At 36.9% G+C, this 23,074-nt stretch overlaps 1 protein-coding gene across 3 annotated transcripts in view; it reads right to left on the bottom strand.

The window, feature by feature from the left end:
* thsd4.L (thrombospondin type 1 domain containing 4 L homeolog) overlaps positions 1 to 23,074 on the bottom strand; it is a 353,548-nt gene that overhangs the window by 22,957 nt on the left and 307,517 nt on the right. For all 3 annotated transcript variants that reach the window (XM_041586755.1, XM_041586754.1, XM_041586756.1), the window contains one exon: positions 18,052 to 18,256. In XM_041586755.1, the coding sequence (XP_041442689.1) occupies positions 18,052 to 18,256 (205 nt within the window). The remainder of the gene's footprint in view (positions 1 to 18,051; positions 18,257 to 23,074) is intronic.

Genomic DNA, 23,074 nt, shown 5'->3' with positions numbered 1-23,074 from the left:
GTTTTTCTATATTTTTTTCAAATGTTTTGATTGGTTGATTTTTTTATAAATGCTCATTTCCTGTGGGTGACATCATAGCCCATGATTAAGTGCCCTTGTGGGTACGAAATGCATAGGGCGGATGGAGTTGCAAGTATACATTTTTTAACTTTAACTAAAAATATTTTGGTCCTGTGGATCCCTTTAAGTGCTGGACAGCCCTGCTCTTTTTGACGTGTATTCTGATTTGCTGCTCCCTAAATCTACTATCCAGTGAGCTATCTACATTATATTCCGGGGCAGCTTGTTTCCCTTAGTGCTGTTTGAACCGCATAAACACTAACCCTCCAGAGCATGAATGGCACAATATAAACAATAGTACAGTACTTTTTTATGGCAAGCCTATGTAAGGAAAGCCCTGGAGCTATAAACGCAGGGGCTGCATGACAAGGGGTCCGAATGACCAGCAGCCAGATTACACTGGTTTATATTTAAATATTGGCAGAATCAGATGTAGCTGTGAGTGAGTGAGAAGGAATGGGTTAAGGCAGGGGAAAGCTGGGCTGGGGGTGGAGAAAGAGAGGGATGTGATGTCAGGGGAAGAAGCTGTTAACTTCACTTCATATTTTGTGAAATGTCAGGAGTTTCTCGTTATGATCCCATATTATCTATTAATAAGCAAATGTGGAGGTATTACTGTATGTACTGTTATATTGTGGGTTATACAGTATGAACCTGACAGTGTTTGCATGTTATTATTCATGTTAAAAGAATGTCAAGTGCTTGATCCAGGGAATGTTTCCGATCGCCATTGGGGTCAGGAAGGAATTTTTTCCCTCTTGAGGCATAATTGGCAGTGGCTTCAGGCTGGGTTTTTTTGCCTTCCTCTGGATCAAAACAGTGGATATATGATAATGTATTTAAGTTTATTTGTCACAGCAACAGTAGGACCTTGCCAGAGTACTGCACAAGTAAATTTAGAAGAGGGAGAAAGGAGGTTCTCTCCTGTGATTGCACAGTGGGTTCATTGATACAGACGCTACTACTGCTTGTGCTAGGTGACAGCCTGCTTGGATTTCCCATCATCGACACACTGCAGATTCCGGACCGACAGCAGGGCTGCTGAACTTCTCTCATGGTGGGAGATGCAGCTCCTGCTTGTAGCAGAGTTTGGGGCCATCCTCTCTGTAGGTAGAGGCAGCCTAATACTCAGTGGTGGATATAATGACATAGTGCTGATCTCAAGTGAGGAGCGGCAGAGCATATTAGCGACCCCTTATGGAATTCTGGCTTTGAATATTGCCTTGGGGTGAGGCTGGCAAGGTCCTATTTATTTGATAAAATGTTAATAAATGCTGTGGCCATTTTCACCATTTCTGGCTCCTTGTGTTTTATTACTGTGTGTAACTAAGGAGTTTAATGGGATGGCTGAAGGCGAAGGGTCAATTGAGGTGTCCCATTGTCAAGGGGCAATTTACAGAATTAATAAACATATGTAAAATAATAAGTGGGCATTGTATGTTGCTGTATGCAATGTAACATACGAATGACAAATCTATAACATATAATGATTAATGTAGTTGAAGAGTTGTGTATGTAATTGCTAGCATACTTAGCTTGGTTTTGGGTGTTCATATAATAATATTTTAATTTCCTGTTTAATCCTTCAAGGAATAAATGCATCAGATAAATAGTTTTGCTTGATGAATGCTTGACCACAATGAAAATGTTTTGTACATTAATGCAACAACAGTAAAACCAGAGTTTCTGAGAATTTAGCCTTTTTTTTTCTTTTTTTCTTTCCAAGCTAGAATACAGAGACACTATAGATATGCAATACAGTTATGAAGAACAACTGCATATGAGCAGTTTATTATTGTGGTTGAAAGAAATGAGGTTTCACTATCCGCAAAAACAGAGGTTAATACAAGGGCAGTTTCTAATGCCATTCCCTGCTAAGGAAAGTAATGTGAGATTTAAAACTGTGATGGATCTTCTGCACCAGCATTTTCAGGTTCTTTCTGACTGGGCCCTCCTGACCCTGGGAACTACTAATGCTCACCAGATAACTCTACTGTATGTGCCTTTCTGTTTATTCATAGTAAGGAAATGAGAATGACATCGGCAAACCAAGGTAATTAGCTAGAAAAAGCACAGAGGTTGTAGATGAGGGAAAGCTTTTTAGTTGCAGGGTGCTGTTGTACCCAAATCATGAAATCATACAGCCTCAACAACTTGACATGTGTAAGAAAAAATATTTTTTCTTAGAGTTGCCCCAGCCTATATTTTAGCTGCCTAGCCAGTAAATAACCAGCTAAGACCAGGGTCAATATTACAGATTTAGTGGAAATGTACTTTACTTTACATTGTACTTCCCCAATCCCCATCTTACCTCCCCTTTCTTGTACAATAACACCCAGAACCTGAACCAATCCCTGTTCCCACCAAATCCAGATCCCCTAGACATTATGCACCAATTGGCCCAATCCCTGACCTATATTTGACTGAAATGAAATCTGCTAAATAGCAAAATGAATGGTTGCTCAGTTGACTGGAAACAAATCTAAGAAAACAAATGCTCTGTAAGGCTACAGATGTATTGTTATTGCTACATTGTATCACTTATCTTTCTATTCAGGCCCTTTCCTATTCATATTCAATTCTCTTATTCAAATCAGTGCATGGTTGCTAGGGTAATTTGGACCTTAGCAACCAGATTGCTGAGTTTGCAAACTGGAGAGCTGCTGCATATAAAGCTAAAAAAAAAAAAAAAAAGCATATAATACTAAAGGAAAACCAATTGCAAATTGTCCTAGAATATCATACTCTACATCATACTAAAAGTTAATTTAACGTTGAACAACCTTTAAATTGGACTCTATGGGGCTTTCTGGATAATGGGTTTCTGAATCAGGGATTCCCTATTGGTAAAAATTGTGTTTGTTTCATTAAACATTGTAAAAATATGCTAATTCTAAACCAAATTCAAAGCTAAACTACATACACCAAAAACAATTGGAAAACCTAATCCTTCATAGAAGCTCTTAAATCTGATTTGATTATTTTCAGTGCTTGTATTTAAAGTTATTAGGAGTCGGTACAATATTGGTGACTCCTACTCCAGATATCCAAAATTGCTTCCGACTGCACAACTCAGACTCCTCTTTGGGAATTTCTGTGGTGTTGGTTAGCACCAAGTACTGGTTTCATGTGCCGTTCAAGTTAATATAACTTATTAATGTTTAATGAGGAATAATGATTTAATACATACAGGGCTGTACGCTCGCTCATCCTTTCATTTATTTGCTACCACACTTATATTTATGTTTCTTTTCTCCAGGTTTGTATACCTGTTTTCAATTTAAATAGTTTCCCTATCAGCAATGCTCTATAAATAATCTTTTATAGATGCAGGTCCATTAAACGTGACAGAACACAAGTTGTACCAGATTACATGTGCTGCTGATCTTCAGCAGATGGAGAAAACATGTTCCCAACTGCCCCTGCACATTATTGTACATTGGAAAGAAAATACCTGTGAACATATGCAGCACTGACTCTAGGAATGGAAACTATTACATAGATGATTGTCTCAAACTTACCTGGGGTTTGACAATCGTTCTGCATTTTCAAATACCACACAAAAAGAAGATACATGGAGGGGAATGGAAGCTTTCCTATTGTATTTCAAGTTTTGTAATTCTGTCCAATCAGTTATCACAACACTATCCCTCTTCTGTTGATAATGCAGAGATAGATAGGGATAAACAAATACTGATTTGAACAGGAATTACATTTACAAATAACTTTAAAAACATTGACATTTTTTAATTCAATGTATGTTAGAAGTTTTTTACAATCACACTTTCTGCTGTTGCACAAAAATGTTTTTGTGTTGAGGGAGTCTACCGGAGATGGCCATCATGTAATTTTGCCAGGTTTCTGGATAAGGAATCCCATACCTGTACAGAGAATCCCCATAGTATGGAAGGTTCTAGTGGTAGGAGGTTTTGAACACACAGACAGAGTATGGCTCACACAGGGAGCATAGAGCAGGCAGAGTATGGCACATGCAGGGAGCATAGTGCAGACATAGTATGGCACACAAAGGGAGCATAGGGCAAGCAGAGTATGGCACACACATGGAGCATAGGGCAGGCAGAGTATGGCACACAAATGTAGCATAGGGCAGGCAGAGTAAGGCACACACAAGAAGCATAAGGCAGGCAGAGTATGGCACACACAGGGAGCATAGGGCAGGCAGATTATGACACACAAAGGGAGCATAGGTCAGGCAGAGTATGGCACACACAGGAAGAACCGGGCAGGCGGTATGACACACACACTGGGAGCATAGGGCAGGCAGAGTTGGACAGCACTGATCTAGAACACCTGAGTGGAGCTCCTGTGTATAGGAAATGTACAGAAAAATGGAAAGCTACAATAATTAACCATTTGTGTCACCCAGTGTCCTAACCTGTTGCAATTGGCAATACTAGTGAAATTTTGAACAAGACATACTTCTCTATTAGTGCTCAGCTCTAAAGTGCAATATATTTCATGTGTAACACACATGTATGGAATATGGATTGTAAGTTTCATATTGTTTGAGAACTTGGGTGGAGGACAGTCTGTGTTAAGTGTAGCTAGGAAATGATGTAGCCTCATCCAGGTGTAGACATGCGCTGCACATGTTGGGGGAAATTCCCACTGTACATGGATGTCATATGGTTTCAAAATAGTTGTATATAAAGTGGCAGAGTTGCAATGTTAAGTTCTTTTCTGGAGTAATATTTATATCAGTGGAAGTAAGGGAACTTCTAAATGAGAACTAGTGAGATGGTTTGAAAAGATGTATTAAAATCCAAATACACTCATGGATATTTAGTAGAGCACTCTGAAGCTGCACTCTATTGGGTTTTAGATGTGTAGGGTCAGGGTAGTAGAGAATCCCTCTGGTGATATTTACCTTAGATGGCCTTAAAGGAACAGTAACATCAAAAAATGTAATTGTTTTAAAGTAATAAAAATATTATGCAGCAGTGTTTCCCTGAACTGGTAAAACTGATGTTTTTGCTTCAGAAACACTACTATTGTTTATATAAATAAGCTGCTGTGTAGCAATGGGGGCAGCTATTAAAATGAGAAAAAGCTCAGGTTACACAGCAGATAAGCTCTGTAGAACATAATGGTGTTATCTGTTATCCATGATTTATCCTGTGCCATATAGCCATTTTTTATTTTCTGCCATTTCTACACAGCAGCTTGTTTATATGAACTATAGTAGTGTTTCTAAAGCAAACAGATCATTTCTACCAGTATAGGGCAACAGTACATGATATTTGCATTACTTTAAAACACTTTAATTTTTTGGTGTTACTGCTCCTTTAAACATCATCTGTAACTCTATATTGCATTATAACATATTAGAAGAACCTGTGTGACATCTGATCCACACTTCTTTCACATTTTAAGTTGCCATCAACTTGCTGTAACACTAAGATCCACTCGTGGCCAGATTATTGCATGAAAGCAAGACTGTGATCCCTTCCTACAAATTACACTGAGGGTCTGTGGCATAGAGTAACGTAAAGCCCACTGGAGTATGCTTGGGGGAGGGGCAAAATAGCAGTATTCTCTAAATATATTATTTATGGAGTACATGGAACATGTGTATTGCATTTTTGTCCATTTTTTTAATGACAAAGGAAAATGTAATCCATGAATGGTTTATTTAGCAGTAAATGGCCTAGACATATTTATACTGCTATGTGTAACATTTATAGAGTCAATGAGGCATAGCATTATACAGTTAGGCAGAAATTACATACCGCTGAATGAAATGAGAGAGAAATTGACACATGCCCCAGGTGCTCTATGGAAGGCACAAATCCAAGGAAAGTGCACCATTCACATCTGGTAATTATTCAGAAATCCTGGATTGCACATTACTGAGCTTTTCTACTGCTTTGAAATGTTGTTAATGGAGGCGCTGTTTAATTAAGTGCATAAAGAATGAAAGTGAAGCATTAAATGCTTGAATATTTCCTGTACTGAGTTAATAGGCAATTTTTTTTACAGTATCCTGCACTGTCCAAAATACCAAGAAAAATCAGTACAACATATATATTAACTTGTAGTTAGAAATTATAGTACTAGAAATGAACATTTTTAACTAAGCTTTCTGATCCAGGTGTGGATATATCGGTTAGTGTAGTGTACGACCCATGGCACTTTCTGTTCTGCTGCTACAAGAGTACATCTGCTGAATAGTTAACATTTGCCACTAACATGTGGCCAGTTATGTGCCTTTATACAGAATAATAATTTTAAGATTAGCTAAGCATGCCTGCCGGGACTGCCCTTCATTCTATGGCTTTATTTTCGCTATCTACATATGGTTCCCATTTATTTTTATTTCATCTCATCTGAATCCAAGTTATGAGCATTAAATAATTTAATTTATGAGAAATGACGGCTTGCATCAGGAAAAAAACGAACAAAACATTTTATTATTTACTAGAAGGCAGGAGTAAATCAAATCAGAGACCCTTGTTTGCTTTGGTTCCTCAGTAAAGAGCAGCACACTCCCATTATCAGGGACATGCTCCTGACATTACTCTAAACATATTACCTATGTAGGTTTCTAGGGACAAAGTGCACATGCCAAGTATAAAGTAGGAGATTCCGAGGCACAAGGAAGCCTTTACAAGGACCACTGCCCAGGCATAAAGTACTCACTAAGGGGCATATTTACCAAGGCAGTCTCTGATGAAGTGCAGTGACACGAAACGCGTCAGACCTGGCGCAGGGTTATACAGCTTGTTAATATGTTGAATATTTAATAAAAACCAAGTTTTTTACCAATGAATTGATGACCAGGCTATTCCTTGAGTGATCCGAAGAGTGCGCTGTCCAGGATTTTGGTGTGTGCAGTATTGTGTTTCCCTTAGCGACGGACTCAGGGCGGCTGCACCTGGGTCACAGCGAAGTCCGGGTAAGATATTATATCCTTACGTATTTGGGAAGCTGAATCCGATGATTTTACGAGGGGTCAGGGGCTTTGCGCACCCGGACCAACAAACCTTAAGGGTGAGCCTAAACCGGCATTAAGCGTATTTTAAAAATCAAATAAATAAATTAAATGTATAATAAATAAAAAGTATACCGCAGGGCTCGCAGGGAGAGAAAATATTTTTTTAATCCCAATAAGCAACGCTGAAAATTCTTTGGTGGCATATTTACCAAGGGTTGCATTTCAAATTGAAAAAAATTCGAAATTCTAATTTAAAAAAAACAACCGAAATTAAGCTGAAGTTCTTTTTGGTCGAATAGGTCCGTATTCTGCCGAATTAAAAAAAAAACCTTTGATTTTTTAAAGTCCGCCAAATAGGTTCTAGGAGGTCCCCCATAGGCTAAAAAAGCAATTCGGCAGGTTTTAGATGGTGAATGGTCGAATTCGAGTTTTTAAGAGACAGTACATGATACATTTCGAAATTCAAATCGAATTTGTACTATTCCCTAAACAAGGTACATAAAAATAACTTGAAATTCTTTTTTTCATTCGAAAATTCACCTCAACCTTTGATAAATCTGCCCCTAAGTGTAGAGTATACACTGATTGCGGCATAGTTATTTTGCCATGGGTGCAACTGCATGGGATTTACCAACTAATGCATACACCTGATACCCCAGGAGCAATCTGATGTGTCTGTTTTTAGCAAGTGCAATTAAATTTCAATTAATAGTAAAAATAATACCGCATTGTAGGAGAAAAACATGGCAGAATGCAGCCATTTGGTTTTGTTGGTAAATGAGGCCCTGTTGCAGCACTACAGTGCTAAGACAGCTCTGTGGTTGTAAATTAGCTGCAGAAACCTTTGACACCTTTGGATTTATAACCATGCTTCCAAAGACAGTTGCTGATTTTCACTCCATTCAGAATTATGAGACCCTGCCTTTGTTAAGCTTGGGGAAGTGTGCGGAACAGAGGCCCTAACACATTTGTTGCCCTAGAAGCAGCACTTAAAAACTCTTTGCCCAAGAGCACAGTAAAAATGCGCTGAATAAAAGCCGTGCATAGAGTTTCCACTTGCGAAAGCCAAGTGCTGCCGAGACCATGAATGTAATGAATATTATTTTAAGCTTAAGACAGAGATTTATATCTATGATGTCAGAACATACTGGGATGAAAATTATAAAAGTAATGGAAAATGTCTGCCATGAAAAACACTGAGGGAAGGTTCCATTTATCTTGTAAAATCACACTGTTCATATTGCAGCTCCAAAGCCACATGCGGTTTATCAAACTGCAACTCTAGTGTGTTTATGAGCAGTGTTTTATACGTCTGTTTGGGCCTGACTGTGTGCTTGCATGATCATCTTCACAGCAGTCACTCTGCAGGCACAGTAAGTGCTGAAATATTATTGAGTTACACCTCCATTTCCTTTAACGTTTCAGGAGGAGCACCTAGTATGGCATGCATAGTACAAGTTGTTGCAATGGTATAAGTGGGGAAACACATGAATCTACACACTCAGAAATCACATTTGACTTCACTACAACATACTTGGGTTTCCTTGTGACCAGTTAGATCATTTTTCTATGCAAGTTGACAAGCTTAACTGGTATAGAAAATGGATTTCTCTTTCTGACCAATACTGAATGAGTCAGTATAGAAAATGGTAATCTGCACAAAGCTGTGGGCTTATTTTTCAATGGATACTCTGGGGCCAATTTACTAATACTCAAGCCTCCAGGTATTAAAATCACGTGTGAGTTTCTACGCATTTAAATACTTTAGCTTACTGCCAAAAAATAAAAAGCTTGTTAGGTTTTAGCTGCCAAGTAAAAAAAACCTGCTCAGGGGAAAAAAACATGTTTAAGGGAAAAAAATAAGATTGTCAGCAAGCTGAGGTATTCGGATGAGAAAACTATGGGGCCAATTTACAATCAAACAATTGAATTTTGTTTGTTTTTTTCCACGAAACTCTAAAAATGTGTGGATTTCCTGTTTTTTTAAAAGCTTTAAAAATTTGAGATTTATTAAGTATAAAAAACCAGGAAAACCACTGATGCAAAACTTGACCAGGTAAAAGTTGTTGATGTCCTGTAGAAGTAAATGGGAGCTGCACTGATTCTATTGGCTCATTTTAAATCAATTCGGATTTTAGAGGTTTTAGAGATCTTTTTTTGCTAGGAATTGTTAAAGATTTTAGAGATGGGGGGGTTTGTTCTGCATATTATTTTTTTTTGATTTGTACTTTTTATATTGAGATCTTTTAATAACTTTCATGGCATTTGTGGTTTTAGAGAATAGAGATTAATCGTGGTTTCAAAAAACTCTAATACCACTAAAATTCAACCTTTAATAAATTGGCCTCTTAGAGTTCACCATTTGCTAGATACACTTATAAAAATCCCATAGGAATGTGTTGAGCTCTATTTTCACACTGGTAGCCTATCAAACCTACCAATTATTTTAAACTCAGCAGGAAATTTTGTAGAATGGTGTTGGATTGACAAAACGCATACTACAAGTTGGATGTAGTCGTATGGTTGAAAATGTATCAGGACTGATACAAAAATCGAATGTAAAAACGACATGAAACATTTGCCATCCGACACAGCGTGACCGTGAGATGGGAATGCTTTAAGCTGCATCTTCTGGCGGTGTCTGACCAACTTTTTTTCTCATTGAAATATATTGAATGTCAGATGCAGATGCATTAAATAACAGTCCAACTTTTTCTGATCTAACTTTACATTATAGCTATGGGGGATCAGATTTAGAAGGATCCTACAAATTTAGTTGCACTGCTGATAAAATCGGACCCACAAAATCTCCCGTGGCGTTCAGCCCTAAATGATGTCAGGTATGGGCTATAAAGCTGAAAATAAGCAAGAGGGATTACAAGATGGTTTGATGGTAAAGATTTTCTGACTCAAGAATGAATGGGGCAAATCCACTGAATTTCAAAGTATGAATTTGGATAGCTGAAATACTTTGGCATTGGTAAAGTGTGACACCTCCACTTTGTCAACACATATTTCTATTTTTTTTTGTTCTTCTGTATTTATAATATCTAGGGCCCAAACACTTGACTTTCAGCTCTGAAGATTTTAAGATCTACGGCATATATAAATGGTTTCTAGAAAAAAAAAAGTACCATGAATATAAAGCATTCAGATAAGAACTGTGCAACAACACTGACTGGCTTTACTAACAACAGTATCATAAAAAGAAAATAGCTGATAATAAACACAGAGGAGGCTGTGGTGTATCCGAGGTGTATTCATTTAATGCATTTGGTTTTATTGCTGAAAGTGATCGGCTGCTTGTTATGAGAAACACTCATATCACAGGATATTTACCAAACTAGCAACAGGGGGAAATATATGCAAACCCACAATCTGAAATGTGATGCACTAAGCATTTCATTCTTAAATTATTACTGGCATCTAAGCTCCTTTGACTCCGCAATAACCTCAGTGAGTATATACTTCAGCAAACTTTCCTAATGCATTTGCTAGAAAGGAAATTGGATACTTAGTCCCATTTTGCTCTGAAACCTTGTCCTCATTTATCTTCCCTGTGGAAGTACTGCTGCTTTTGGAATGGGTTGGAAAGTTGATGATGCATTATTTTTGATGATGCCATTTGCAGTGTCAGGGACTTTTATATTATTATTCTTTGCATAATTCATTTGCATAAATATCTCTATTATTTAATTAGTGATGAGCCTGGCAAATCTTGCTGATCTGTTTAATCTTGATTATGTATGTGATATGGGCTGCACGATGTTATTGCTGTATAACTAAAAAGCATTTTTACTGTAAAATATCTGAGCATCATGGCAAAGCTATATTTTTAAGAAATATAAAAAATTGGATCCTGTATAGCTTGCTTACAAAAATAATAAAGGATATATCATACAAAAACAGATGTCCCGACTCAATAGATACATTCTGAATTATGAGAATGCACTTCTAAGCTCTTTAGGGAGTGTAATCATTAACTAAAGTACTCTGGTTTCTAAACTATTTATGCACCTATGAATTACAGTTCTTTTCTGCATTACTCAATACGTCATTACTAATGATTGCTAAATAGGCCTAATTTTAGTCTATATGAAACACAATGATTTAATGCATTCGGGCATATTAAAGTTGCAAATAAGGCTCCTATGTAAATCTTTCTTCACATTATGACCTAAATTGATCCCACTGCAGTACATTTGATCTCTAAACATGACCTTAAACCCCTTCTTTCCAATTTGTACTTTGTAGCTAAGGTTCGTAGTTCAACCAACCATCATTAGTGATGGGAGAATAAATTCGTCAGGCACAAATTCGCGTTGAATATCCATGTTTCAGCGCTTGCAAATAAATTTGTGAAACTGTCATGAAAATTTGCTGGCTTCAAAAAATTTTGGACACACGTTGGAAAAGTCACTCGCATCAAAGCCGTCACGCATCAGCATTATTCGGACGCTCACTGACTAACGCCGGCGTTGTTTTGTGAATTTTCGATGTTTCGCAAAAATTTTGCTGGAAATTTGCGAATATTCTGCGAAACGGGACAAATTCGCTCATCACTATTCAACATTCCAGTAGATCATCAGCTACGGGATCAACATTAGAATCAGCATCAAAGGAAATGGAATGTCATCAGTCACTGTGGAGTGTCAAAAGTTAGGCCCCCCCCCCCAGTGATTGTATTCACTTACCCAGGACAGAGCTCCTTTCAGCAGAAATCTGCCCCGGCCTCAACAAGCGCAACAGAGAGATTCTATTCCTTCACGCAGGTGCTCAGGGACTTTGAAGAAGAAGAAGAAGAACAAGAGGATCAATCCATGGTGTTTACTGAGAAGAATGAGAGGAACCCCAGGCCAGGGTAGTTTTCTGCTTACAGGGTATTGGGTAAGCCATTACAATGACTTGGGGTGCCTAACCTTTGACTTTTCATCTTAAACGAGGAAACTGTTTGTTGTGACTTTTATACAGAAAATACTATAATAAGAAATATTTATTTATAAGGTGACAGCCACTTTTGCCTTTTGCCATAATTTCCATTGTAAAGGCTCTTTGTGAGATGTAGATTATAGATATAGATAGAGATATAGATTATAGATATAGAGCATAGATTTTAGAGATACAAGAGAATTCATGCCAAAATCATACACACTTCAATGGGTCAGCTGAACTGCATGAGAAGAAACTGGCACAAGCCTAGTGAACTTATGTAGACGCCAGTGTTGTTATTTAAATTGTGTAACAACTTACAGTACATATCTTATGCATTTTTGGCATCTACCCTGGTTTCTACACTTTATACACAAGTTTTTACTCTTGGCTGTTATATGGTAATGGCCTGCACCTATTTTTTTTTTTTTAATGAATAATCTTGACAATTCCAAAACATGAATAAATATAATAAGTTAATAATGTGCATATGGGGGCTCAAAGGGTGTACTCAGATGGACACATAAATGACAAGTTAATTGTTAATAATACACAGAATTTCCTCCCATGAAGAGATCCATCTTGACCTTCAAGGGCAAAATGGCTTTCCGGTGTTAACTCACGGTCATCACTAGACATATATACGGCTAAAGGTTGCTACAAAGTTCTCATTTTACTATACTGATATGCACACCCCGCAGACTAGAGGCATAGGTACACTCGGCAGACAAAATGATGGCAGTGCTCAGTAGAATAAAACCTATGACTAGTGCATTTTTAAACAAAGAGGGGAACCAGTCCAAGTTCTGAGGGAAGTAGTTCTAATCATCTGGGTATGGAGTGGAGGGTGGCTAAAAATTTGGCATTGATTAAACCTTTTCTTATCCTTTAAAGCCAATAACCATTGCACACACTCTTTTCAGGCACATCAGGGCTGCAAATTCCTATTATTGGTCCCATACTAGGAGTTCATTTTTTATAAGTATGATAATGTACTTGCTTATCAATAAACAGAGTTTATTTTACTCATCACACATACAGATACATCTGGTTGGTGCAAGAGATGTAGTTTATTTACTTTCCGTAACATTTCTTCTAATTCTAATTCAAATGTTTGGAAAATGTTTATGGCTCTATTTTAAACACAATTGATTAAAGAAACCTCCTGTCTTTTTTCTTTTGCCCTTTGCCTTTTATTTGTTTTCCTTTATAAATTTGACAATTTGGGTAAAAGAAAACAGGAAAGCAACAGCTCCTCATTTCTGTATCACCGGGAGAGCTGCCAGCTGGGGTTTGGCCCAGTAGACAGATTTGAATCACACAAACACAACAGACAAGTAAACAAAAGGATTAAAATGGATTGCCTCAAGTTGTATGGGCCTAACTTCTTTTTTATGCCACAGCAAACATTAGTAAAGACAATGCTGCAGAAAGGTCTGAATGTAAAAAATATAAATGAGAGGTCATTTTCATGTGAATTATAACGAACCATAACAGCTAATGTAATGTAATATAGATTCAGCCTTTTTCTGCCTTTGGTAAGTATTCTTACATAGTTACATAGTTAAATTGGGTTGAAAAAAGACAGTCCATCAATTTCAACCCCTCCAAATGAAAACCCAGCATCCATACACACACCCCTCTCTACTTTTAATTAAATTCTATATACACATACCTATACTAACTATACAACTTAGTATCACAATAGCCTTTGATATTATATCTGTCCAAAAAATCATCCAAGCCATTCTTAAAGGCATTAACTGAATCAGCCATCACAACATCACCCGGCAGTGCATTCCACAACCTCACTGTCCTGACTGTGAAGAACCCCCTACGTTGCTTCAAATGAAAGTTCTTTTCTTCTAGTCTAAAGGGGTGGCCTCTGGTACGGTGATCCACTTTATGGGTAAAAAAGTCCCCTGCTACTTGTCTATTATTTCCTCTAATGTACTCGTAAAGTGTAATCATGTCCCCTCGCAAGCGCCTTTTTTCCATAGAAAACAACCCCAACTTTGACAGTCTACCCTCACAAATTAAATATAGAACAAGACAGCTTGTTTTTCCTCTGAAACAAAACTTGTAATCAAAGTCATATTTTGGGGCATAGGCCCACTTGACTGGCCATGTAAATCTCCAGACATCGATGGATTCTTACCACACAGTTTCTTTTGAGTGACAGTTTTGTTGCTTTCCTGAACGGACCTGCTGAAACCTGAGCCTAAAAATAAGCAAGCCCCCCTGTGAGGTCTTTCTTTGTTCTAACCCCCCATAGACCCCCCATAATAGCCCCCTTCCATAATAAGGCTATAGATCAAGGAAAATAATATATAAGTCATTCGGCCATAGGTAAGAAAACCAAGATATAAATGCTTTATAATATATAAACTTTCAAGGCATATCAAGAGCCATGAAAAATATATGGCATATTAGCAGTACCGTATATACTCGAGTATAAGCCGAGTTTTTCAGCATCCAAAATGTGCTGAAAAAGTCTACCTCGGCTTATACTCGAGTCAGTTGTCAATAGCTGAGATTGCACTCACTTTTAATCATTCCTATACCAACAGTTCGCTTGGGGAGAGACTGCAATATCACACAGCGCCCTCTGTTGGTTATATGAAAGAATAACTGACTGCAATATCACACAGCGCCCTCTGTTGGTTATATGAAGGATTAACAGTGACTGCCATATCACACAGCGCCCTCTGTTGGTTATACGAAAGATTTACAGTGATGGCAATATCACACCTCACCCTCTGCACATGGTAGTGGGACAGTGGGACAATGCACACAGTAATCCGTTTGGCAATTCTCTGTCACCATCAACTTTGCAAAGAAGTCCGGTTGATGGCTGGGGGGGGGTCACTTTGGCGGAATGTGCGCTGTTGGGAGACAGGGCTGTATTTGTGTCTAGGCTTATACTCGAGTCAATAAGTTTTCCCAGTTTTCATGGTAAAATTAGGTACCTCGGCTTATACTCGGGTCGGCTTATACTCGAATATATACGATACATATTAGGAGGGGTTTAAATTGTCAACCTTGTCTTTTGTTTCATAAGGTAATGTTGTCATAAAGTTTGCTTCAGGTCTAGCAATCTACAGCAGGTAGATATATAGCAGGTAGCCTTTTCTGGTCACCTATTTGAAATGTTTGACATTTAATTGGCTGCTAGGGGTCAATAAACCAAAGTTATATGTTATTACATTACCGTAGTAACCCAAATATTTCATGACTAGAAGGACAGACCACTATACTCCTAATTTTATGGTAAAAGGCCACAAAACTCCTAATCCTATCCTATTAATTGAAACACCCCTTGTAATATAATATGAAGGGGCATCAATCACTGCAAAGTATTTTTTTATATTGCAATATATATATATATATATATATATATATATATATATATATATATATATATATATATATATATATATATATATATATATATATATATGTTCTCTGCAAGTCTCTTTCTATAAATTTTTTCTGTTTTTTCCCCATAGCACTGCTCCAAATATAAGTATAGTTCAGAGTATCTTCAATTTCCTTGTTTAGCGCAAGGAATAACAAAAATCATAGCTTTTTTGTGATTAAAACAATAGGCAAATTTTAAGGGGGTTATTTACTAAAGTCAGATTTTTTTCTGGTGGAGTTTTGAAGGGGAAAACACAATTTTTTGTGATTTATTAAACCATGATGGTGTTTAAAGTCAAAATAAAAAAAGACTCCATCTCAGACCTCAGTTCATGTAGAAGTCAATGGCAGATGTCCCGTTTACAGTTGGAGGATATCCTGATCTGTGCTGGGTTTCATTAATTAATCTAAAGATTTTGTGGTTTTCAGGCGATAATCTAAAAAAGTCTTTTCCTTGATCTGTTGCAGGTTTCAGGAGTCAAATCCAAAAAAGTTGTGGTTTTCAGCGACAAATCTGATTCGGATTTTTTCACGATTTTTTGCCCTTACAAGAAATTTTTGTTAAAATGTTTTGATAAATAGGGAGGAGGGGAAGTCTGTGCAGATTTGGTCAGAGTGGTGTTCAGAAAATACTGAGACAATTTTGGATTTTGATAAATAACCCCCAAGCACAAGGCACATTCATTGAACTCATGTTGAACTAAGTGTATACTTTCCTTTAAAGGCATTAGAATTCCCTAGGATGTGTCACAGTGAATGTTCAATCACCATACCATTAAAATGAAACCTAGAAAAACATCTATATAAATAATGTTTAGTGATGTCACATGTGTGCAATGTGTGCATTATAAGATATAAACACACTGCCTTTTTCAAAACAAAGATATTAGAGGTCACCTTGATTTCCTTTGACCTGTATAAAACACTTAGCCTGTGGCTTTGACTACAACATCCATATGATATTACATACCAAGGTATTAAACATAACTTAAACAGCAATATCCTTGTATGAGGTTGCATCCTGCATTTCCATTAAATAGGATGATTTATTACTGCAGCTGTCGATTGCTTTTACATGATGCAATTTGTAAGACACAGCTGTTTTCCAAATCCAGAAAATTTCCCAGGTGTGAAAACAAACAAGACTTATTAGCTTGCATAGGGTGTGGAAACCAAAAAAAGGATTATTTTCAGCAATCATCATTACTATGGAAGACTAAACAACAATCCAATAAGGTGAGAATTCTTTCCCACCATATATTTTAAATTAATTGCTCCTCAGCATAATAGAGATATTTTAGAAAAAGAAACTATTAGACATCAATCATTAAACAAACCATAGCAATGAAGGAAATAAAAAACACTTGCATACCTTTAGTTCTTAATATTGCGTATTGCCCCATCAATGATATCTTGCAGTATTTTGTGATAGTTGTGATCCAGGCCCTTTCTTTTCTCATGGAGTAAAGCTCCCATTCAACTTGGCAAAAACCCACCAGGTCCTGTAAGTTCTTTGGCTGTCTAGCAATAACTGCATGTTTGAGATCTCTCCAAGGGGCTCAGTGATTTTAAGGTCAGAAAACTGTGATAGACACTCCACAACCTTCACTTTTTTTGGTGCTCAACTTGGAAAGTTGCCCCATGCGCAGCTTCCAGGTTGATGAATAGTTCCTTCAGTATTTTCTGAACTTATGGTATATTCATTGTGCCTTCGATTTTGTAAATTCTGCATGTCACTGTAGTTCCCACACCTCCAAGATCCAGCTCCATGCTTCACGATAGGGACAGTTGGCTTCTTTTCATAGGCCTTACTGACTCCTCTCCAAACATAGCATTTAAGGTTGTGGTCATAAAGTTCACTTTTGGTCGCATCACTCCAAATGTTTTTATTCCATCCAAGTGTTGGCTCTTCACTCGATGTTGTTTGGCATATAAGTAAATAATTTTGTTGCATTGGCTTTTTTTTTCTGGCAAATCTACCATGTAGCTCGTTTTTGTTCTGGAATCTACTGTGCATGCCACTTTGTTGCAGAAAGGACTATATTTCAGACGAAGTTGCTTGGGGGGGTTTCCTTTGCGTTCCTGTCTTCCCAAACATACCAATTCTGACGTGCATTTTCAAATCTTTTGATATTCTTTTCCTGATTTATACAATTAAACAACTTATTTTTGCTTGCTTTCCCGGGGCTTTACTAACCAGCAAATTCAGTGCAACCTCCAAGGGATCCTCAAGAGCTAAGGAACTCATTGACTAATTATTACAGACACTAATTACAATCAAACAAAACATGGGATGAATGCTTACCCTTCATTGCCATCTCAACTTGTTGCATCAACTTGAATGTATATTATCAGGACAAGCATTCAACGAGATGAAAATATTTGATCAGGGCAGTCTGTATTTGCTTATCATTATGATTAGTTTATTATGATTATGATTAGGACACACACAGTTTTGTGATAATAAATAGCTTAACCTGACCAATATTCCAAGATGAAAGAATGGTGTTTTGCACATATTTTCCAAAAATGGCTAACATTTTGCAAATTCTGCCAGCACAACTGTATATAGCATGTAAACAAATATTGCCCACTTAATGTGCAAAATATCTTACGCACCATGTATCACAGCTTCATAGTGAAACAGTAACATATCTGAAAAGGAAAGGTTTCACTTATAAACTCACCTAAATAGTTGTTACTTTTTGTCATCTCTGTCACATTTATTTTTGTGGCACCTTCTGGAATTTCCACGACTTTATGGTATCCCACTTTAGTTAATACATGCTTGAAAACTCCGGAGACTACTTTACAAGCCGTATTATCTCCTCCACAGACACCACATTTGTCAAGCACTTTATCTGACCCCAAATAGTCATCACAGCCAATATTCTGTGGGGGAAAAAAAACATAAAAGCAAAGCTGTAAAATAACAAGCACACGTGTATATAGACAATTCAACAGGAAGATTCAGCAAGTACAGTTCGTACTTTGCTACAGAATCCAATGTAAAATAGTTTCCAATATTATATTGCGAACAAAAATTTACTTTCAGAAGGTTATTGTGTAAATACCTTAGAGGATATCAACTAGCCTTTGACGTCACCAAATAATTGTTTGCAATATGTCATGCCATTTACTAAATGAACGTATAACTTGCCATTTTATTAAAGCTATATATAGAGTTACACTTCCTCACACTTTCACCTCAGCAGCAGACACCTGACAGAATATGCAACAGTCGTTCAAAACAGACATTGCTAGGTTGGAGATGCCAAGTTCACCAGCTGGAATGGTCCTGCTGTGAATGAAGTTATTGTTCCTAGCTATGGCAGCAGCTCTCTGCATTGGCTTTTTAGGACTGAGAAAAGGTATATGCATGTAATTGCATATGAAAAGGATACCGCTCTGTTTAGAAAATCCATGGCAAGCATCAAGACGCGAGACGAGCCTTGCGAACAATATTACTTCATGTTTAGAATGTCAAGTTCAACCACAGTTCATGCATAGATTACATTTCCAATCTGACATTTCCTTTGCTAAAGACTAAAATACTTTCCTTTAGGTTAAGGATCATCATCTCTAGGATTGCTATAAAATACTGAATAGCTAAACCTACTTTATCATAATGATGAGCAGCACAGGAAGAAGCTACAGTATAAGGACAGCCAGTTGTCACAAAATGGTGTCAGTGGGCCCTTGTGCTGCTAAACAATTGGACTATTATATGGTCATTCCTTATTTCTATGAGAAAAAGGCTTAATTGATGGAATAATAGATTATAGTATGTAAAGAAAAGAGACTAGGAGAATACAGGTTGAGTGAGGAGAGGAAGAAAATAGTACTGAGAGTGGACCCTAGTCTGAAGTTTTTTGGTGGGCCCCTGGTCTAAGGTATTTTGGTGGGCCGATGGTGCCATTATTTAGGGATCCTTCGTGAAAGATTCAGCTGAATACCAAACCAAATCCAACCCATAATTTGCATATGCAATTTAGGGAAAGGATGGGCTAAAGACTTTTTTACTTCATTGTTTAGGTGACAAAAAGTCACATGATTTTAAGGATTCGGTTTGGCCAGGCATATGGATTTGGCCAAATCGTAATCTTGCTAAAAAAGGACGAATCCTGGATTCAGTGCATCCCTACAAAATAGCAATTGGAAATACTAATAAAATATTTTTTTATTTGAAGTTATCAAGGTCTGAAGTGCAGTACCCTATAATATATCTATAATAGATGTACGGCTGTGCTATGTGCTACACATGTGTAATCTTTCAGTATACGGGTATGGAATCTGTTGCCCAGAAACAGGTTATCCCACCTGCAAGTCCATCTCCCATAGACTCCATTTTATCCAAATGTTTTAAATTTATTCTCTGTAATTATAAAACCATACCTTGTACTTTATCCAAGCTAAGATATTATTAATCCTTATTGGAGACAAAACAAGCCTATTGGGTTTCTTTAATGTTTAAATAATTTTCTAGTAGACTTAGGGGGTTATTTACTAAGCTCCGAATACCCGAAATTCCCCGAAATCCAAAAAAAAATTAGATTTTTTTTAATAAAATCGGACTTTTAAAAAAAAAAAATCACAAACTTTTCGGAATTTATTAAACCCCGAAAACTCCGAAAAATTCTGAGATTTCGGGGAAAATTCACGAAAAAATCGTGAAAATCTGAGCTTTTCCCAAAAAGCAAATTCTCGAGAAAATGTAATAATAAATAAGCGTTAAAAACCCAAGCGGGTTAGATCGGAGTTTGTAGCAGCTGATATTGAGATAAATTCGGACCTTGATAAATAACCCCCTAAAGCTCTACTAAATTACGGAAAGATATGTTATCCGGAAAACCCCAGCTCTAGAGCATCCCAGATAACAGGTCCCATACCAGTACTCTGTCTTGGTCCCTAAACACTGTTATTAGATACTGTCCAACGTTTATTATCAGAGTATTTTGATGCTTTTCAGATTAAAGTTGCAGGAGATATACAGTACTGTACAGGGGTATGTTAGGCTGACATATAGTACGTGCACAAATCCAGAATTTGCTACCATTTAGTGAGTTAAAATTGATCTCAGTTTGTTATTCTAAGTCAGTGGTAATCTGTGCACCAAAAGTGCAGCTCCCAACGATGGAAGGCTAAGGAACATAAATGGATGTTCTTTATGTTAGGAATGCTTTGTGTTGGTGGGTTTAGTTATCTAAATCAATCTCATGAATGAGCTGAGAATGCCGTTTTGTAAAACTAACTTTAGTCATTCTCTATGTCCACTACAGAGTATTGATAGATTTCATACTGATGATTCAGTCCCTTGGCAGCTGTCCTAAGTATTAATCCAAATATGCAGGGATGTTTTGTGCAAAACATAAGTCTCTTCTTGTGATAAACACGCCAGTATCATTTTGCTACTTATGAAAGTAAACAGTGAGATTATTAAAAGGAAAATCAGTCACATCTATTTTTAATGTATATTTTACCTTTAAAGATTTACTAAATTAGCTTTTAAACTTCCCTTATTTTATTTGTCAGTAGAGTTTATTAGAAATTACTTTTCTGTGCATTGTTTTACTTGTCCTATAAAGGTCTCAGCAAACCTAATTCTACATGTTTTAGTAACCTAATTGTTCTTTCACTTCTTGCCACAACATTCCACATGTCTTTCCAAAGTCACTGGTACAGTAGTTTCATAATCTTATACAAGAATGCAGATGGGAATTTAGGCATCTAGCGGTCAAAGGGAGTGTGATCTGATACAAGTGACAGTGTAGTCAGCCAGAAATAGAAGAAACCAGGTAAAGCAGCAACAGGAAACATAGTTTCTCATACCCTCTAGAGATATACATTGAAACTATAGTACTGCAAAATCTACTTAATATTTTATAGTGAGCTGAGCTTAGATTTGTTTTTTAAAATGGAATGCCTTAATAAGATTGCAATTATTCTCCACTTAAATATCTTTAAAGGGATACTGTCATGGGAAAAAAACATTTTTTCAAAATGAATCAGTTAATAGTGCTGCTCCAGCAGAATTCTGCACTGAAATCCATTTCTCAAAAGAGCAAACAGATTTTTTTTTATATTCAATTATGAAATCTGACATGGGGCTAGACATATTGTCAATTTCCCAGCTGCCCCAGGTCATGTGACTTGTGCTCTGATAAACTTCAATCACTCTTTACTGCTGTACTGCAAGTTGGAGTGATATCACCCCCCTCCCTCCCCCCCCCCCCAGTAGCCAAACAAAAGAACAATGGGAAGGTAACCAGATAACAGCTCCCTAACACAAGATAACAGTTGCCTGGTAGATCTAAGAACAACACTCAATAGTAAAAACCCATGTCCCACTGAGACACATTCAGTTACATTAAGAAGATTTCAAAATTGAATATAAAAAAAATCTGTTTGCTCTTTTGAGAAATGGATTTCAGTGCAGAAGTCTGCTGGAGTATCACTATTAACTGATGGGTTTTGAAAAAAACATGTTTTCCCATGACAGGATGCCTTTAAATAGTTAATTTAGCCCATATCAAAAAAAACTATTATTGCTGAAATATATAAAGAAACCAAGTTTATTATTAGCATTTTTTTGTACTGTCATCACATTTGTTTGCGCCGTGCTATGAACATTGTTCCAAATAACACACCAGATATTAGAACGCTCCAATAAAAATATCTAACGCCCAGACTCTTTTTCATTGTTATCCAAAGAATACATCCATGACTGTGTTTCTTGCATTTTGTGTCAAATGTCTGTTTGTTATACATGGGAGGGGTTTCAATCAACAACGAAATACAACAAACACCTACATGCAAACTTTGGGTGTATTTTTTCTAGCCTTTTATTTAGACTGTCATCATAACCCTTAAATAATTTATTTGTTTGAATAAGAACCTTCGGGTTTTTTTTTTATTGGAATCACAGATGCAAGCTCGATTTTCTGTGTTAATGCAGGGAATTTTTTTTCAAGAAAGTAGATTTATTTTTTTGTTTTGTAAGTCTACAAAACTAAATCTATTGCGCCCAACAATGCAGTTCTGGAAACTCAGTGCACATAGTTCTACATTATCAGTTCCCATCTAAAAAAAAAATCTGTATAAAAATTCCAATTTATCTACATCATTTACAAGAACTTTTTAGAACATGATTGTACCAGCCCAAATATATGTGAGTTAAATAGACAGGAGACAATATTTCTCCACTGTAATTGACCAAGGTATTTTCTGCATACTGGCTTAAGGCTCCATTTGAGGTCCAACCTGGTCTGGGCTCCCCTATGCTCATAACCAGTTTACAGATACCTGTATATAAAAACACTATCAGTTATTTAGCTATAGTTTCACTAGGGATTAATGATCTCTTTTGCCTTGCATAGTTTCAAAAACAACAAATAGTTTTCACAAATCCTAGCTATAATTTCACCAGGCATTTTTCTTTGCCAGAAAAAATGCATTTATTTGTGCAGGGAAAAAAAAGGGGTGCTTCACATTTAAATTAAACTAGTAACTTTTCAATTGGCATTCATTTTTTCTTTTTTATAGTTTTGCATTATTTGTCGCCTTCTCCTGACCATCTTTTAAGTGGGGGGTCACTGACCCCATCTAACAAACAAATGCTCTGTAAGGATACACATTTTTATTTATTGCTACTTTTTTTTACTCATCTTCCTATTCAGGCCTTTCCTATTCATATGCCAGTCTCTTATTCAA

This window comes from Xenopus laevis, chromosome 3L (assembly GCF_017654675.1).
Source record: "Xenopus laevis strain J_2021 chromosome 3L, Xenopus_laevis_v10.1, whole genome shotgun sequence".
In the NCBI taxonomy this organism is placed as follows: Eukaryota; Metazoa; Chordata; class Amphibia; order Anura; family Pipidae; genus Xenopus; species Xenopus laevis.
This window is presented reverse-complemented; position numbering and strand designations above follow the sequence as displayed.